At 44.3% G+C, this 19,499-nt stretch overlaps 1 protein-coding gene across 6 annotated transcripts in view; it reads right to left on the bottom strand.

Annotated features, from left to right (window-relative positions):
- JAK2 (Janus kinase 2) overlaps nt 1-19,499 on the bottom strand; it is a 324,490-nt gene that overhangs the window by 10,132 nt on the left and 294,859 nt on the right. For 5 of the 6 annotated variants that reach the window (XM_078779492.1, XM_078779484.1, XM_078779477.1 and 2 more), the window contains exons 21-23: nt 12,648-12,769; nt 12,248-12,420; nt 11,999-12,116 (exon numbers count right to left, since the gene is read on the bottom strand). In XM_078779492.1, coding sequence (XP_078635618.1) covers nt 11,999-12,116; nt 12,248-12,420; nt 12,648-12,769 — 413 coding nt within the window. Of the gene's footprint in view, nt 1-11,998; nt 12,117-12,243; nt 12,421-12,647; nt 12,770-19,499 lie in introns of those variants that run through there. The other variant, XM_078779496.1, reaches the window with a different exon arrangement.

Here is a 19,499-nt window from a genome sequence, read left to right as displayed (position 1 = left end):
TAGTGCCATGCAATACCCTCTGGTATACGCTGAGTTGGTCAGGGGTTCATCCCACAGCAAGATAATAACCGGAAACACACCTCCAGGCTATGTCAAAACTACCTTCGAGGAAAAGAACAAGACGGTAGGCTTCAACTCATGGCCAGCACAGTCTCCAGACTTAAACCCCATCGAGATGGTTGAACTGTCGAGTTGGGATGAACTGGACAGAAGGGTGACAGCAAAGCAACCAAAAAGTGCAACACATTTGTGGGAACTTCTGCAACAGTGTTGGGACTGTTGCAAGAACTTCCGGAACAATATTTGATTTCCATTGTAGAAAGAATGCCACGAGTGTGTTCGGCGGTTATATCTGCAAAAGGTGGCTACTTTTATTTTTATTTTATTTTTATTTATCCCCAATTGTTTATTTGCTCTATGCTTAATTTCAGAGTTCATTGAGACATATCTGCTTCCAGTCCCTCGAGCGACGGGGCTTGCTTCGATCTCTCCACGGCATCAAAGTTTGAGTGTTTTCCCGTTCGTTTCTTTGTCAAATTTCCGCTGCGTATTTTGTTGTTTATGTGTTATTGTGTGTTTCTATTTGGTTTTGGTTTTGTAGTTGTTGCAAATTTGTGTGTAATTAGTCGTTTCTTTGTTCGCGCCTCGTGCGCCTCGTGCGGCCTGGTGTCTCGTGCGGCCTCCTCGTCCCCTACTTGTGCCCCGCCCCCTACATCTCGTTTTTCTTTCACCTCTGCTCCTGCTTTCTCAAATCCACGTTCTCACTTAGAGACTTTTCCCAGATTGTTTTTCATGGTTTTGTTTAAATATTTATTTAAATATGTTTAAACCACAGCCGTGATGCTGATGCCGCCACCCCCCCCCCCCACCCACACCCCCCAGAATTTCCATGTTTTAAACGTTTCCCAGTGTGTACCCTGGATTAGAATAGTTACGCCGTATCCCTGCGTGTCGTAAGAGGCGACTAAGAGGGTTGGCGTCAGGAAGGGCATCCGGCCATAAAACATTGCCTCAAAAAGAGAACCATTACAATTACAACTACATGTGGGCAGGGTACAGCCCGAAGTGGAGATCGCTTTCTGAGGTTTGGGACATGGAATGTAGGGACAATGACAGGGAGATCAGGAGAAGTGGTGGAAGTAATGGTCAGAAGAAGAGTGGACATATGTTGTGTGCAAGAGACGAGATGGAAGGGAAGTGGTGTGAGAATGGTGAAGGGAAGGCAGGGACAGAAATACAAGTTTGTGTGGCAAGGGTGCCTGGAGGGCGTGAATGGTTTGGTGTCCTGTTTTCTGAGGAGTTTGTAGACAGTGTGGTGAGTGTGACTAGAGTGAGTGATAGGTTGATGATGGTGAAAATGATGATTGGAAAGCTCTTGGTGAACGTCATCTCGGGATATGCTCCGCAGGTTGGTCGAAGCGATGAAGAGGACAAGTTCTGGTGTGCGATAGAGAAGCTGATGGAAAACGTGAAAGATGAGGAAGTTGTTGTGGAAGGAGGAGACCTAAATGGACATGTGGGAAGGAGTATGGATGGTTTTGACGGAGTTCATGGGGGTTACGGATATGATGTGAGAAATGGAGAAGGTGAAAGGATTTTGGAGTTTGCTGATGGAGCTGATTTGTTGATTTGTAATACTCAGTCCCAGAAAGAGGATAATAAGCTTGTTACATACACGTCAGGTGGGTCGACGACAACCGTTGACTACCTGATGGTGCGTAGGCGAGATAGGGGGCACCTCCGGGACACAAAGGTGATCCCGGGGGAGGAGGCTGTTTCACAGCACCACTTGGTTGTCTGCGACGTAAGGGTGAAAGGTGCGAGGAGAGCTCGGCGGGTGAAGTACCAACCGAGAATGAAGGTGTGGAGGTTGAAAGAGGTGACAGTAAGGGAGGCATTAAAAGAGAGGCTGAGTAGGGTCGAGGATGATGTGGTTGAGCTTGAAAGTGGTTGGATGTCAATGAAAGCTAGTCTGTTGGGAGCCGTTGGTGAGGTATGTGGATGGACAAAAGGACCACCGAGGCACTCGGAAACATGGTGGTGGGATGATTAAGTTGGAAAGAGGATTGACGAGAAGAGGAAGACGTTCAAGGAGTGGCAGAAGGCGAAGGGTACGGGAGCAGAAGCAGCAGAGCATGAAAGTTATAAGGCAGCCAGGAAGGCTGCAAAGAAAGAGGTAGCAAAGGCGCAGGAGGCATGTAGGAAAATGTTCGGAGAACGCTTGGATTCGGAAGAGGGTCAGAAAGCAGTATTCAGGATTGCAAAGCAGATAGCGAAAGAGAGGTGTGATGTGATGGGGGTGAGTTGCTTGAAGGATGAAGTGGGACAAATCGTTGTCGACCCAGATGGAATTAAAGGAAGATGGAAAAGATATATGGAAATGCTGTTGAATACAGAGAATGAATGGGATGGCAACATAGAGAGTAACCCAGTTTTAGGACCGGCAGAGAAGATAACTGAGAAGGAAGTTGAGGAAGCGATAAAAGCAATAACCAAAACCACCGTTTAGAGGCCATTTTTCCCTGCGAAGCGGGGGTTGGCCTTTTCGGGGACCGTGGTAGTTGTTGTTTTTTTGGTCCCCTTTTTGAAGCAATGTTTTACGGCCGGATGCCCTTCCTGACGCCAACCCTTTTTGCCGCCTTCAACGACAAACAGGGAATTACCAGTGAACTGGTACTCAATTAGCCGACCTCGGAAGGATGACAGGCTGAGTCAACCCCCCTGGCATTAATTGGGCGATCGGCCGAGATTCGAACCCAGGATCCGAGGATCCTAAGCCGGCACCCCAGCCGCTAGCCCAACACCAGGGAAGCGATAAAAGCAATGAAGGGTAGAAAAGCGGGAGGGCCGACGGGAGTTGTGGGAGATATGTTGAAGGCAGCAGGAAGTTGGGGTGTGAAGAAAATGACAGAGATCTGTAATCTGGTGGTGAAAGAAGGCCGCATTCCAGTGGATTGGGAACTGAATACCCTCGTCCCTCTATACAAGGGGAAAGGTGACCCTCTGGAGTGTGGCTCGTACCGAGCGATAAAGTTATTGGAGCATGGAATGAAGGTATTGGGAAAGGGTGTTGGAGAGGAGGATAAGGAAGAAAGTGAAGATCGACGAAATGCAGTTTGGATTCATGCCAGGAAGAGGAACGATAGACGCGCTTTTCATTGTGAGGCAGTTGCAGGAGAAGTACATGGAGAAGAGGAAGAAGTTGTTTCTTGTGTTTGTTGATCTGGAGAAAGCATTCGATCGGGTTCCACGCAAAGTATTGACATGGGCATTGAGGAAGTTAGGAGTGGAGGAATGGTTGATCAGAGTAGTGATGGCAATGTACAAAAGAGCACGCACAGCTGTAAGGACGAAGGACGGGAACAGTGGTGAGTTTGAGGTGAAGGTGGGAGTGCATCAGGGGTCGGTACTAAGTCCACTACTATTTGTAGCTGTGATGGAGGTGCTGGCTCAGAACGTAAAGGAGGGTTTACCGTGGGAGTTGTTGTATGCAGATGATCTGGTGTTGATTGCGGAAAGTATGGATGGACTGAAGGAAAAGATGAACACGTGGAAGGAATATATGGAGACAAAAGGTCTGAAGGTGAATATCGGAAAGACGAAGGTGATGGCAAGTGGTAAAGCATGTGGCGAGGTGGAAAGAACTGGGAAGTGGCCCTGTGCTGTGTGTCGGAAGGGTGTCGGAGTGAACTCCATTCAGTGTGCGCTGAGTGGGTTCATCAAAAATGTAGTGGTCTGAGAGGGTCATTAACCAGTGTGGCAGCTACATTAAAATGTAAGGTGTGCACAGAGGGAGCTGCAGATGGAGGAAATGTTGAGTTGGATCTTGGAGACGGCGTGAAGCTGGAAGGTGTGAAAACATTTTGCTACCTCGGAGACATGCTGAATGGAGAAGGTGGATCAGACTCGGCAACGGTTGCTCGAGTGAGATGTGCATGGAAGAATTTTCGGGAATTGAGTGGCGTGCTGATGATGAGGGGAGTGTCGTTGAAGCTGAAGGGAAAGGTGTATGCTGCATGTGTGAGAAGTGTTATGATTTATGGGAGCGAGACATGGGTAATGAACGTAGAGCAGCAACGAAGGTTGGAAAGGGTGGAAATGCGAATGGTTCGACGGATGTGCGGAGTATCGTTGAGAGAGAGGAAGACAAATGATGAATTGCGAAAGATGATGGGAATAGAGCCTGTGATTGATGCTGTGAAGAGGAACAGGTTGAGATGGTTTGGTCATGTGTTGAGGAAGGATGAAAGTGACTGGTTGAGAAGAGTGATGGAAATGAATGTAGAAGGAAGTAGAAGACGGGGAAGACCGAGAAAGACTTGGCTAAAGATGGTGGAAGAAGAAATGCGGGCAAGGGGGTTAACAAGGAGAGATGCAGAAAATAGGGCAAAATGGAGAAGATTGTCATGGGGACCGCAAGGCTAACCCCCGCTCTAGCAGGGAAAATGGCCTTTAAAATGCATGTTGTTGTTGTTGTTGTTGTATTGAGACATTAAACTGCGTAAATAATCAATAAAAACTGTTAAAAAATTGAGGTGTTCTAAAACTTTTGACCGGTAGTGTATGTGCCGTTCTCATCAAGTTTCACTCATTTTCAGGATGCGATTCAATGAGTGCTCTGTATGGAATGGGAAAGGTGAAATTAGCGAAAATCCTGATCACCAGCAAAGAGCAGTACGACATTTCAGAAGTCTATATGGACAGTGTTTGCCGTTTCAATATCCCTTTGTAAAGAATTAGAGGTGCACACTTGCGAAATTTATGGGCAGAGTGGATGGAGAGACATGAACCAGGCCAGATGTCAAATGTTCAAGGCCGGAAGTTATGGAGAGAAGTCCTCACCACCACCAGATAAAGATTCACTGTACAAGCATATACAGCGTGCCAATTACCAGTCTGCAATACAAAAGCGATGTCATGAGAACATGCTGGAAATCCTGTCTCCAAAGGACCATGGGTGAAAACTTGAAGATGATGTACTTCTCCCTGACTGGATGACACTTCCTCCAGCACCAGTAATGGAACTTGCACATTGTTCATGCAAAACAACAATTGTGCACAAGGAAGGAGCTAGTCTTCTCACCAAGCTACCTTGCACTGACATCTGCTCACGTTGAGGTTGTTGGAATGTTGCATCTCTTCCCGAGACTAGATAGGGTTGAGGAAACAGATACCCTCGATTCTGATGGTAACTAATAGATATATTATAGTAAATTCATGTTATAATAGACCTCTCACAAAACATCAGAGCATAAAAATTTATTTTAAGGAACTTTTTGACTGTTTTGAAATTTTCACTTAGTAAAACCTGTACGATAGGTTTTATTATTACATACATGGAAGAACCCTTGGTGATGCATGTCTGTTCAAGTTCCCTGAGGATCAACGTAGCAAACTTAGATTTGAACTGCTCCTCTGAAGGTTCTGTTACAACAGAATAACTCTTACAGTGAACAATTAATTTTGTTGATAATTTTAGCAATATGATTAAAACTGTGAGCATTCTAAATGTACCTTATAAGTGTATGACTATAAAAGATGACGCTTTCAGACCTTAGAGGTTTGCAATGATGCTTCTTTTTACCAATTTTACACGATCCATGCTTAAAATTGAGCAGTGGCGCTGATATCTCACCGTTGCTAGGGAAGAGAAACTCCACAGCAACCATTCTCATGTTTTTCTTTGTTTTGGCCATTTCTCAGAAACACTCAATTTTCAGACTTGGGAACATCCCATTTTTGCCTATATCTAACACTAGCAGAAGTACCCGGCGTTGCCGGGCGGGGGAGGTGAGGGGGGAGGGGGCGACGGGGAGGAGAGGGGAGGGGAGGGGGGGGGGTTAGCATAGTTCTCGGTACTTCCCATATGAAGACTACAGAAGGCAAGCCAAACTCAAAATCTAGGCAAGAAAATAGGCTTCGGCCCACGGTCTGAGGAACATAATCCCTTTTTCCCCCATTGGCCCTTTGGTTTAACAATCATGGTTTTGAATACCGCAGTATTTTCCAGGGCCATAACCCACACCATATGTAAGGATTTCTAGACTGTATAAAGAAATGAACACTGTATTATTTGGCCTACAAGTCAATGTGGAGTACAAGTTGAATTGACTAATTTTCCCAATTTTCTATCCTTCATTCATAGATAAGTCAATTTGAAGTACTAGACAAAGTTACATAAATTACGGTAGTTATCCTCTTTGACACTGCCACAACGCATCACTGCCTACAGTACTTCCAGGGTCATTAGTGTTAATGAGCTGTTTTGTGCATATTACTTGAACTACTTTGTGGAATGCAACCTCATGGATAAAGTAGGAATGTAAATAGGTTTTCAACAAGTTTGCTATCATATAAAAAACCACCTTTAGAGGCCATTTTTCCCCGCAAGCGGGGGTTGGCCTTTTTAGGGGACCGTGGTTGTTGTTTTTCGGTCCCCTTTTTGAAGCAATGTTTTATTTTATAATTTATGATAGCAATGCAATGAATGCTATCATATAAAACCTACAGTACTTCCCACACCTTTCTACACCTTCTTATCTTCTTATCTTATTTTATCTTATCTTATTATCTTATTATCTTATTTCTACACCTTCTTATCAATGCTATCATATAGAGATACAGTATTTAAAACAAGCTACATTTCTTGCCTACACCATATTTCCTGTGCGCAGCCATATTCCTGCCATTTTCCTCAACAGACTTAACAACTTCCAACTTACAATCTGCCATGTACAACTTGCATAACTTTATAGGAAGCAATTTGAGATGACGTAGTAAGGATGAATACATACGATTACGATTGAAAGGGATGGATCAGACATAATTGGGGGGTGTGTACTCGGTATTGATTGGACAATTTTGCATGCTTTAGTGAGCGGATTAACGTTTAATTGCTCGACCAATCTGCAAACATTCCGGGCAATGATTTCTGTAGTGTGTTTTAAATTAACTAGAGCTTCCAGGGAAGCAGAACTCAACTGAACTGACTGGTCACAGTTTTCCCCCTGTAGAAGAATGGTCTGCTTGTATCAAATATGGGTGTCCATGTCCTACTGATATCTCTCTGGAAGAAATGCTGATATTTGGTTCTTTGTTCTTGGCCAATATTGGAGTCTTCAAATTCTACCCATATTATACTTGGTCTAGATGTGCTTTCCTGTCTGTAATCAACATGTTTCAATATGCATGTAGTGCCATTGTTCAAACCATCTTTGTGTGGTAAGAGTCTCACACACCAAGTTTGATCAAAATCCATAAATATTTGTGGACGTTAAAGTCCTAACGTCGTTTTCATGACCAAAAACAAAATGGTAGCCGAAGTCCGTCATTTTTCAGCGGATCGGGCTGAAATGTAATAACAACCTGGTCCTTGGGCTAAGGATGCTGCATGTCAAGTTTGATCAGAATCGGTTGATATTTGTGGACACTGGAGTGTTAACGTCGAAAAGTTAAAGGACAACAGATGACGACGACGACGACGTCAGACGACGGACGCCGGAGGGTTCAGTATGTGATGAACTCAACTGGACGGTAGTCCAGTTGTTAAAAAATACACAATTTAATTCAGCATCATAATTATACAAACCCAAAAGCATGAGAAAACTAGAATGGCACTCGGTTAGAACGCATACCTCCGCCAGGCTGAATAGTTTAAATTTAAATACATATGATTACGATTGAAAGGGATGGATCAGACATAATTGGGGGGCGTGGGGGGCTGGGGGGGAGGGGGGGTGTACTCGGTATTGATTGGATAATTTTGCATGCTTTAGTGAGCAGATTAACGTTTAATTGCTCACCCAATCTGCAAACGTTCTGGGCAATGATTTCTGTAGTGTGTTATAAAATAAACATTAAACAATTTATTTTAGCATTATAATTATACAAACCCAAAAGCATAAAAAATTAGAACGGCACTCGGTAGAGTGCATACCTTCGCCAGGCTGAACAGTTTATATTTTGTATCCCACTGATCGCCTGGATCTGGATACGGACCTGAACCAAAATCTAATCGGCTTGTTCTCGTCACCAAACCAACTCTTCCACCAAGTATAGTCATAACTAGTCCATAACTTTTTCAAATATCATGTATTATATCGCTTTTCGCCCGATCTCTCAATGGAAAAGAATCACTTAAAAATTAATTAACTCGAGTATCCGAATACATATTGTCGCGCAACCGCCGAAATTAATATCAGTGGTCGCGGATGCTGATCATGAAGGCTTTAACCCCTGAGGCGAAAACTCAATGGCAGATTCTAAAACCAAAAGCAACCCCAAGCGTGCGGGATGGAGGGGAGCGACGAGAGCCCTGCAGCCTTAACTGTTAAAATCAACCACCCGGAAAACTGCGTTCAGGAATATATATAAAAATAATACAAGGGTTTATTCAGGAAAAGGGCAAGGACAGGAAAAGCACTCGCCGGTAATGAATATCCTAAATCGGGATCCCGCACACCAGACCTCAAACACAAAACGAGGGATTACGAATTAATAAAAAGAACACGTCATGTACTGGTGTATTCGCGGATGCGGCCTTATCTTGTCTCGTCGTCTTCCTTGGCTGCCGTCCAACACCGCTCCGCCCGGCCCCGATCGCACACCACGAGGTCCCTCGCTCAAAGTGCCACGTGTCCAACGCAGGCCAGCGGCTACACACGAGGTCGATTCGAACCACAGTCCTCGTCTCTGCGAACTCCACTCTCGTATCAAAACCAACTCTGCCCAAAAGGCGTTCGGCGCTCGTTAATCGGATCTCACTCGCTCAGGATCTCTCAACTCGGATCACTGAACTGCGCTCTCAGGATCTTGACCGCGCTGCTCAACTCAACTCGGGCTCTCTCTCTCTCTCTCTCTCTCTCAGGCAGTGAACTGCGAACCAACCCGTGCTGCGCAACTCGCTCTCCTGCACCAACTCAACTCAACTCGACTGCTCAGGATCGCACCGGGACTGTGACTCCAAAAATGGCGTCCGGCCTCGATAGTATCTGCTGACCCGTGACGTCAGCCCTGGCGGGCTGCCAACCAATCAGAGCCTCCACCGACTCGCCCAGGTGCACGCCCACTGCGCCACTCCAACTCTCGTCCCCTACTCCGTGGTCATAGCGCGTGCTAGTCGATCTGGTTAGGCCCCTCGGAGGTGTAAATGGCGGCGGCCATTCGGCGGTGTTCTGGCCCTATTTCTTCCTAAGTCATGTCATGGGCGAGGGCGTTATTTAGTGTTGCACTAAGGGTCCGTCGGAATGTCTATGTGGTGTGCAGTGCCAAAAGGGACAAATGTTTGGCTAACCAGGGGAGGACACACAGGGGCTTATTCTTAATCCCTACACTTCCTAACACCCGAACCTCCTGGTACAACAACAACAACAACAACAACAACATGCATTTTAAGGCCATTTTCCCTGCTAGAGCGGGGGTTAGCCTTGCGGTCCCCATGACAATCTTCTCCATTTTGCCCTATTTTCTGCATCTTTCCTTGTTAACCCCCTTGCCCACATTTCTTCTTCCACCATCTTCAGCCAAGTCTTTCTCGGTCTTCCCCGTCCTCTACTTCCTTCTACATTCATTTCCATCACTCTTCTCAACCAGTCACTTTCATCCTTCCTCAACACATGACCAAACCATCTCAACCTGTTCCTCTTCACAGCATCAATCACAGGCTCTATTCCCATCGTCTCTGCAATGATGTCGAACCTCCTGGTAGATTCACAATTATACATCTTAACCGACAAAACGCCGACACATGAAGAACTTATTACAGGTAACACACGGTGCATGTTCCCTCCTCAGCTCTACATATTGCTCCACCACAGACACAACACAATTCAGATCTTCACCAAAATCGAATCAATTCATCCTTATCACACACACACACAACAGGTCCACCAAGTTTCGTGCAAATCCCTCCATAACTTTTTGAGATATCGTGCCATGTATTGGTTTTAGCCCCATAACTCAATGGTGAAGATCACTTGATAATTAAAGAATTCTCATATCCGAATCCATATTGAGATCTTCACCAAAATCTAATCTATTTATCCTTGTCACACATACAACGGGTCCACCAAGTTTTGTCCAAATCTGTCCATAACCTTTTGAGATATCCTGCTATATATCGTTGTTGGCTCTATCTCTCAATGGTGAAGAATCACTTTAAAAATTCTACTTGCCGGATCCGAATCCGGATCCTCACCAAAATCTAATCATTTCGTACTTGTCACATACATTACCTCTCCACCAAATTTAGTTTGAATCCATCCACAACTTTGAGATATCTTGTTCACAAACAGACAAACAAGCAGACAGGGGTGGAAAACATAACCTCCATCCACCTTCAGTGGTGGAGGTAATTATATATGTACATGCTCCAAGTGCCATATACATGAAATATATATATATATATATATATATATATATATATATATATATATATATATATATATATATATATATATATATATATATACGAGCAGGGGTGAGATTTTCCTGACACTGCCCAGCTGGGTGAGATTTTCCGGGAATACATCCGTGAAAAACCGCAAATGTCGAATGGCATGGTGGGGGATGGTTTACACGCACGTACACCTGTTTTATGCATAATGCGTGGAAGATGTTTTTCGAAGTGATGTGCGAAGCTAGTGGAGATGTTTTTCCATAAGAGAAAATGTCAAAATTTTACTAACACAAATGCAATATACCGTGGGAGCCCGCTATTTGGGATACAACAACAGGAATTTTAAGGCCATTTTCCCTGCTAGAGCGGGGGTTAGCCTTGCGGGCCCCATGACAATCTTCTCCGCTATTAGATGGGATACTTTCCTGAAAAATCCGCAAATTGCAAAACTGCGAATAGCGGGGCATTGTTTCAATGGAAAAAGGGGGGATAGGTTCCCGAGTCGCGAAAATCCATGAATAGAGAAGAACAAACCGCGAATGGCAAGGCAAAATCCGTGAATGGCGAGGCAAATCCCGAGAATGTCGACGATAATCCTATCGTGCGAAGGTCGATGAAAATCACAGAAATAGCAAGGCAAATCCCACAAATGTAGGCGATAATCCCACAAATGGTGAGGCAAATCCCGTGAATGTCGGCGATAATCCCGGAAATGGCGAGACAAATCCCGCGAATGTCGCTGAAAGTCCGTGAATGCATGCCGTGCCAGTTTCAATGGGGGAAACGGAGACAGTTAAATTGCACTAATTGACACTGGAGTGTTTTCATTCTGAACAGTAACTCGTGGGGATGACGTTTGATGCAGCTGGTGGAACATCCCGCGAAGCTCCCAATTATAGTGCGGCTAAAATTCGCGGCCGCGAAAGCCATGAAAACACAAAGCGCACATAGGAAGTGTGTGGAAGTGAATGTGGATGTGGAAGTGGAAGTGGACGTGGACGTGAATGTGGAAGCAGGTCATGCTAGTGGCTCGTCAATGTTTTTGTTGCGCATGTCCAGCTGCTTTATGCATGGCTGGTGAAAGATGGGTTTTATAAATGTGTCAAGCTAGCGGCTCGTGAATGTTTTTTTTGCGCCACTGAAAAACAGAGAATTCGCGGAACACGGCCGTGAATAGAAAAAACCCACAAGTTTGCGGGACACTTTTCTGTGAATAGAGGAACAGATCGCATCTCATCACCCGCGAATACGCGGAACCGCAAATAGTGGGTTCCGACTGTGTGTATATATTATACTTATGTATACCACATACTTATGGCCATGTAGTGTATATAATATATAATATATAAAATCGGGCTACCAATTTATTTTTTTTAATTGCTGGAATTACAAATTTGCTCCAATCTCAAAATAATTTGATGTTCCTCGTGCCCAGATAGTATTGCATGCATATTCAGAAAATGAAAGAAATGCGTCGAGTTAGTTTTGAATACTGCCTCTGGATGGCCAGACTGAAAGGCCAAAAAATTCAAGCTTCCAGCCTGGCTGATGTCCGGTTGGGGGCTAAATAGATATGTATGATGTGTTTTTGGTTTGCCTGACCTGCGGTGGGCCATGCTCTTTTTCACAGAAGGTGAAGAGCTCATAAAGAACGACTCCAAAGCTCCAGCCATCAGAGGCTGTTGAGAACTTGTTCTCACACAAAGACTCTGGGGCATACCTATGTGGGACAACACATGTTCATAATCACGAAGATGCATGTGAAACAAAGTAAATGGTAATATGCAGTGTCACAAACATCAATAATTTCCAATGCCCAAATGGTGAAATCATCAGTGACTAATTCCTCACCAATATATAGGGCTTTCACCAGGTTGTTTAGGCCTATAGTACTCGTGATCCAAAGGAAGCTGCCGAGACAAACCAAAGTCACCGATCTTCACTTTTGTGTGACTCTCAACCAGGATGTTTCGAGCAGCTAAGTCCCGGTGCACAAAGCGTTTTGAGCCGAGAAACTCCATGGCCTGTACACACAAGAAAAGCAAGAAATTCGTGAATTAATTGCCCAACTTTGTCTTTCCAAATTGCAAGTTTCACAAAAGCAAATCACTTTACTCTAATAAGTATTGCATAGCTTTGCGCAAGAGAAGTTATTTTTTCAATTCAAACTGTGCCATAATGTTTTAAAATGTTTTAAATGTACACATGTCAACCAAATAAAAGTTAAAAGGTTACAAACACTTTGGATCACCTTTGCAATCTGCCAGGAGAAGAGGAGAAGACGTTTGGTATTAAACTCGTCCTTTGACTTTTGCAGGTAATCACGCAAAGAGCCAAAAGGTAAAAACTCCATCACCAGCTTTACACTTCCTCCTGGAAACATACATTCGTAAGTTTTTCAATGTTTACTTGATGCCCTCTTTGAATAGCAACTAGGGCATGCCCGTACTATATATATATCTAAAATTATATCCCCCCCCTCTATTTACATGAAATGGTTTGGTCCATGAAATGTTTTGGTCCATTCGCAACGCCAAAGCGAACGGCGAACGCTTTACATGAAATGGTTTGGTTCATGAAATGTTTTGGTCCATTCGCAACGCCAAAGCGAACGGCGAACGGCTTGCGAGTACAGTGACAATCCCCCCCCCCCCCCCTCTATTTACATGAAATGGTTTTAATTAGTTTTAAAACATAGTTTAACGCCAACATAGCTTGCCAACGTGAAATAAATGAATACGCTCTCAAATGTGCCGTCCGAGGCAGAGTGTGTTCGCCACGTTCGGCACACGCGATAGCTCGCTGCTCTCTGATTGGTTGAATCGTTTTTTGGACATAGCTCGGTAAGTAATTGTCCGATTAATATGAAACCTTGAAAAGGCACATCCTCGGGTCCCCAGCAATATACCTGGCAAGTTTAAAGTATATCGGACCGGTAGTTGTCGAGAAACAGCGGTCGCATACACACACACAGAGATTAGTGGAATTATAGATAGATGTTATTATGTGCATTACGTTTCTGATAAAATACTAATGTGAGCCGATTGAACCAACAAATGTATAAAAGTTTTAAAATGTCCGTTTTAAAATACTGTGCATTATGCAGGACTCCAGGGTAAGGAAGCACGTAAAGAAACAAAAATTAACCCATGAGTACACCACGGCAATAAATAGGCTAAATGACCTCCTCATTTCCTTGTTTAATAGTGTATGCGGTTATGTTGCAATTAACAGGGGAGTGAAACTTTCATATAGAATCTTGAAACTGGTACTTATTGACTTCTTTAGATCACATAGGACTCAAAACCACCTGTTTCCAATTTTTTCCAGCATGGATACGCACTAAATCCAAGATGGCGGCCATTTAACACGATAATCGCTTAATCGCCAACTATTTTGGACATTTGTAATGGATATAGTTGTCCAGTATATCGTTTTATAGGTTTTTTTGGTCACTGAATTCATTGAAGTACTTATATCATCAATAACACAAAGCATAAAGTGAATAATCATCCAATATGAGGTATAATTGGCACCATATGGCATGGCACACCCATATAAATACCAAATGAACGGTACACAAATATTTGGGTTATAATAATGATTATGTATATTTGTTTTTCAGCAAAATAAATCTGTCCTGATCGTTCTATGGAAGACTGCATGGCATGAGCCATAATAATGTAACCACAGGAATGGATGCATGGGTGCAATCTGCCATGAAATCAGAGTTGACCAGCTTATGAAGTGTCCATTTCTAAACATGTATTTTCTTTTCTACTTGCAGGTAAATAATGGCATCCGAAGCGGAACCTCTGGAGAAAAGGGCACGTACCGAACTAAATTTCAAGCTGTGCATCAAATGTCAAACTTCAAAAGAAGAACAATTAAAGGAACCCCCACAGTCCCAAAAGCAATCAACGTATGACAAATTTCTAACAGCGGTTCGTTTGAGAGCGCAGTTTGGAAACACTGACTTTATTGCACTCAACGAAAAAATTGGACAATTGACAGCACAAGATTTATGTGACAAACATGTTGTGTGGCACAGAACGTGCTATGCTATGAGCACAAATAAAGAACATATAATACGTGATGAAAAGCGCTACAACCGAGCGTGTGTAACATCCGATGTTACTCTCCTTAGTAGCCGAACCGTGGGGAGACCAACTGCTTCATCAACACTTAGTGCTACGGACGAAGAGCCAGTGTCAAAAAAGTACACCCGATCACAGTTAACTGCATATGACAAAACAGAATGTTTCTTCTGTCAAGGTAAAATACAAGGTCCCTTGCACGAATGTCAATCAGCAAATATTGGAAAGCAGATAAAGGACATAGTACACCACTCCAACAACCAAGAATGGAAGGTTAACTATGCCACTGTCCTATCTGACAATGATGCGCTGTCACGTGATATTGTCTACCACAAGAAGTGCATCACCGAACAGTGGCAGTTTCTAAAGCAGGGAAATGCTGCAGACAGTGGATCATGCCCTAAGACAGCTGACCGCTGCAACACAGATGCCAGTGGGTCGACAGTACACCACATCACGGCTGAAATTGAATTCTTTGCCGAAATACAAGATCGCATCAACGAGGGAGAATTTATTCCAATGGACGAAGCAGAAAAGCTATACTTATCGAAGATGGAACAATACAACATCCAGTATGTCTCGAAGTTTTCTAACGCCAAGTCCGAGCGGAGGTGGCTACGACAAAATATCGAGGAAAATGTTAATCTCGTTCAGTTCACACCATTACCGAAGAAGCCTACACTGATACATTCCAAAGCTGCACAAAATGCTGCAGTTGATGAAGCTGTCAAGAACAACACATACGATGACATGAAGAAGTTATTTGAAGCAAGCAGAGTCCTACGTAAATTGATCCAGGAAACAAAGAAAGACCCGTGGGTTTTCACCGGAACACTCAAAAATAGTGAGCATTGCGTAGTGCCACAGGAGCTCCACAGCATGGTGCTTTGGATCATGAAAGGTACAACTACAGTTAAAACTGAAGCTCGTGCACAAGAGTTTAATAGATCTGCGTCAATCGTCTCTCAGCAAATAGTACAAGCCCACAAATCTAATCGGCAACTCCTGTATGACCCAAAATCACCAGTGGCTGCGTTTCGATCGACAATTGAAACTCCTATCACATTCGGCATCTCACTGTATTGTGACCACAAATGGCGAAGCCAGAAACTGTCAAATCTAGTTTCACAAGCCGGTTTGGGAGTTCCATACCGACGCGTAAAGCAGTGTGTCGCTCAAATTTCGGAAGGGGTACAGATGAACATGGAGAAGAACGATGGAAACTATTTACCACCAGGGCTTCACAAAAAACGAAGATTGCGATTCTCAATTGACAACGTTGATGCCAAGGTTGATACCTCTGATGGCAGGAATTCTTTCCATGCAACGGCAATGGCTGTGTATCAACGGGAACCCAGCATGGATGAAACCGTGGAGGTGGTCACAGAGTATGCAACCCCCACACACAACAAATCGGCAAGATCGTTGAAGGATGTCCCCCATGACTGTCGTCCCACTGATTCCGAGCAACATAACAGGTACTCCTAAACCTCCCACGAGTCCTTCTTATCCGAACTTCAAACTGGGGATGAATGAGGAACAGCTCAGAGGACCTGCATTTGATGACCTATCATGGCTGTTGGTACGCCATTACCATCGCAATCAAGCCAATCCAGTTATTGAGCTAGCTGAACCACATGACAGCTCTCGAGATGGTGAAGTGATTCATGTGCGACACCAACCTGTCCCTGTCTGGACAGCATATCATTCACTTCTGCGTACGTCAGCATCCAACACTGAATCTATCAAACTGGACAAAGTGCATGCACTGCCCCTCATAAATGCACCAGCCCATGAGTGGACGACCCTTACCACAGCCCTGACTCAGCTCTCTAATCTCAACAAACTGATGGCCCAAGACAATCAGGACAATGAGCCAATACTTGTGTGGCTAGATATGGACTTGTATAAAAGAGTTAGAAAACTGAGCTTCCTGGATCTACAGTTCCAAGCCAACATAATCCCAAGTCCCAGTCCTTTCCATGTAGTTCTCTGTGCCTTACGGTGTCTTGGAGCGACTCTTGAGAGCAGCGGTCTAGATGAAGCATGGATTGAAGCCGGCCTGTACAGTAGCGTAACTGTAGTACAGATACTGAATGGAAAGCACCACAACAGAGCCTTGGATGCTCACCAGATCACTCTGCAAGTTCTATTTGATTTGTGGATCGAGGCATTCTGCGAGCAACATCCAGTGCTACTCAACAAACTGACGTCTGCAATAGAAGATGTGAGAACAGCATGTCAAAATGGTCTGGATATAGCTCAAGCTCATCGTGAATTGGTGAACTTGGCATCCGATCTGAAGCTGGTGGAAACGCTAGAAGCATTCGACCACGAGAACGAGAAGTACCCGATGTACAAGTGGGCTCGTATGTATATGAGACAGGTCAACAACATACTCCACTTCATGCGAAGTACCTGCGACCATAACTGGCTCTTGTACCTTGCCTCATTGGAAAAGATGTGCATCTACTTTTTCGCATATAACAGGCATGACTATGCACAGAACATTCCCGACTACATCGCACACATGTATCACCTGGAAAGCAGCCATCCCTCGATATGGCAAGAGCTCAAGAGTGGTGACTTTGTCGTCAGTACGAACCCTGTTGCATTCACATCCATTGGACCTGATCACGCACAGGAACATGTGAACAAGATCCACAAAGGTGAAGGTGCCATTTCTGGCTTAACCACCGATCCCCAGGGTCTGCTCAAATACTGCCTCGGCTCCCCAGAACTGGCAAGGCTGGCTGGAGAAACCGAGCGTATGCTAAACATATCAGATTCTATCCCAAAGAAGCACCACCAACACTCAGCATCTAAAACTGCACGACAGGAAAAGGCTGTGAGACAACTCAAGGATGTCATAGGCAGTGCAAACCCCTTCAATGCACCAGAACATGATGATGGATCTGAAATGAAGTTGGTCAACTTCGTCACCAAGTGGATAATGCCAACGGCAGTGCAGCGTGGCGTTTTGGACATAGAGGTACGCGGACACACGGCACTTGCAACATATGTTGATGAGAGGGTCAATGGAGACAAGAACATGTGGGACAAAATGTCGAAGCTCAAGTATCTGACTTGGAAAGATGGATGCAAAAGTATCAGTCTGAAGGCATCCTCCGAAGTAGTCAGCTTAAAAGCAACTAACTCCCTGTTCGTTCGCTTGCTGCTCGTTGCAAAGTCCTCAAGAGCACTGGACCTGCAGGACATTGTGGGAACACATGAATTTGCCCATTACAATGCAAGCCTAATGAGGCCCGATGGTTCTCTGCTACCTACTACAAGCAAGTCCACCCTCATCCATGAACTGGAAGGAGTGGTTTCGGGGACAGATACTTCTGAAGAATCCATAGAAGAGCCGATCATCCCACGTCAATCAGCACATGTCTTGACCAGCATCGTAATAGATGGCATGGCTCTCGTGCAGGAGATGGTTGTTCGGAAGGATGGTATAAAGTGTTGCCGAGACCTGTCAGGCTGTTTCATTCGAAGTGTTGACAACAAGTCGCGAGGCTACAGTGACATATACTTATTATTCGATAACTACACTGTTACAAATTCCATGAAGGACAGAACGAGACAGCTCCGAACAGCAGGAAGAGCACAAGACAAGGGATACAAAATAGAAGATTCCACACCTATCAAAGACTTTAAGGTATTCCTAGGAACCAAGGAAACCAAAGCCAACCTCGTGCTATACCTTGCACAAAAATCTGTCCAGCTGTGCAAACTGCCGATCACTACCCACACACACAAAGGTGTTATGTCTTCCCAATCAAACATGGTGAACATCACAAGTACACAGGAGGAAGCCGACACGTTACTGGTCATGTATGCAGTAGCAGTGAGTAGTTTGGGTAATACACCACATATATACTCCTCTGACACAGATGTGTTGGTGCTCGCTCTGCGCAGGGTCCCAGACCTCAACACAGAGAGTCTCATCATCATGGGCTCTGGTGATCGACGACGGAAGATTAAACTCAAACCTATCTACATGGCCATTGGCGCAGAACGTGCAGCAGCTTTGCCAGGATTCCACGCACTCACTGGATGTGATACCACTGGCCACATCCAGGGAAAGGGAAAGCCTACTTGCTTCAAATCCTTCATGAAGGCTAGTGATGACGTAATCCATGCACTAGCTGGGCTTGGTGTTGGTGTTGGTGTGTATCCATCTCCGGAGGTGTTGGCTGGTTGTGAAAAGTTCGTGTGTCAGCTCTTCAAACCTGGTTATGAATCAGCTAAAGCACTCCGGTGGCATATGTTCAAGCAACTCAAGGGCAACCAGGGTGTAGAGAAACTACCTCCAACTCAAGGATCCATAACTGAACACATTCTGCGAGCACACTTCCAAGCTAACATTTGGGTGCAGGACACAGTAGCTGTTCCAAGTCTTCTAGATCCAGTATCGTTGGGATGGAAACAACTAGATGACGGACGTTGTGTTCCTGTGACGTCGAAAGTTCCACCAGTACCAGAGGCTGTCGTCGGCCTCGTGAAGTGTTCATGTATTACCAGCAAATGCAGTGGACGGTGTTCTTGCAAGACCAATAATCTGTCATGCACAGAGCTTTGCAAGTGTGAAGGTGCTGAAGGATCATGCACTAATGTTGCAAATGAGGAGACAGAGAGTGATGATGATGATGACAGCGACAGTGATGACTAATAACGTGGCAGTAATAACAAGCATCCGGATACATGTATAATTGAGCATCCAATTTGATATGTGTATGAACACCATTTTGTTTTCCCCATGATTGTTAGATACATAACATGCCTAGGTAAATTTCCATAACACAAGTATGTTGATAAATGGTTTGATTTTTCTGTATATGGTGGCCACCATCTTGGACTTATTCTACGACATTAATGAAAACATTGAAAACTTCTTAAAGAAGTAACATACTTGGTAGAAAAGAATATATTGTAATCACAAAAATGTCCTTAGCTTATCATTATACATGTACGTAAATAAATGGTTCAGATATAAAAAT

This window comes from Myxine glutinosa, chromosome 1 (assembly GCF_964187855.1).
Source record: "Myxine glutinosa chromosome 1, kmMyxGlut1.1, whole genome shotgun sequence".
NCBI classification, from domain to species: Eukaryota; Metazoa; Chordata; class Myxini; order Myxiniformes; family Myxinidae; genus Myxine; species Myxine glutinosa.
The sequence above is the reverse complement of the archived record's forward strand: the minus strand, read 5'-3'. Positions and strand labels throughout refer to the sequence as shown.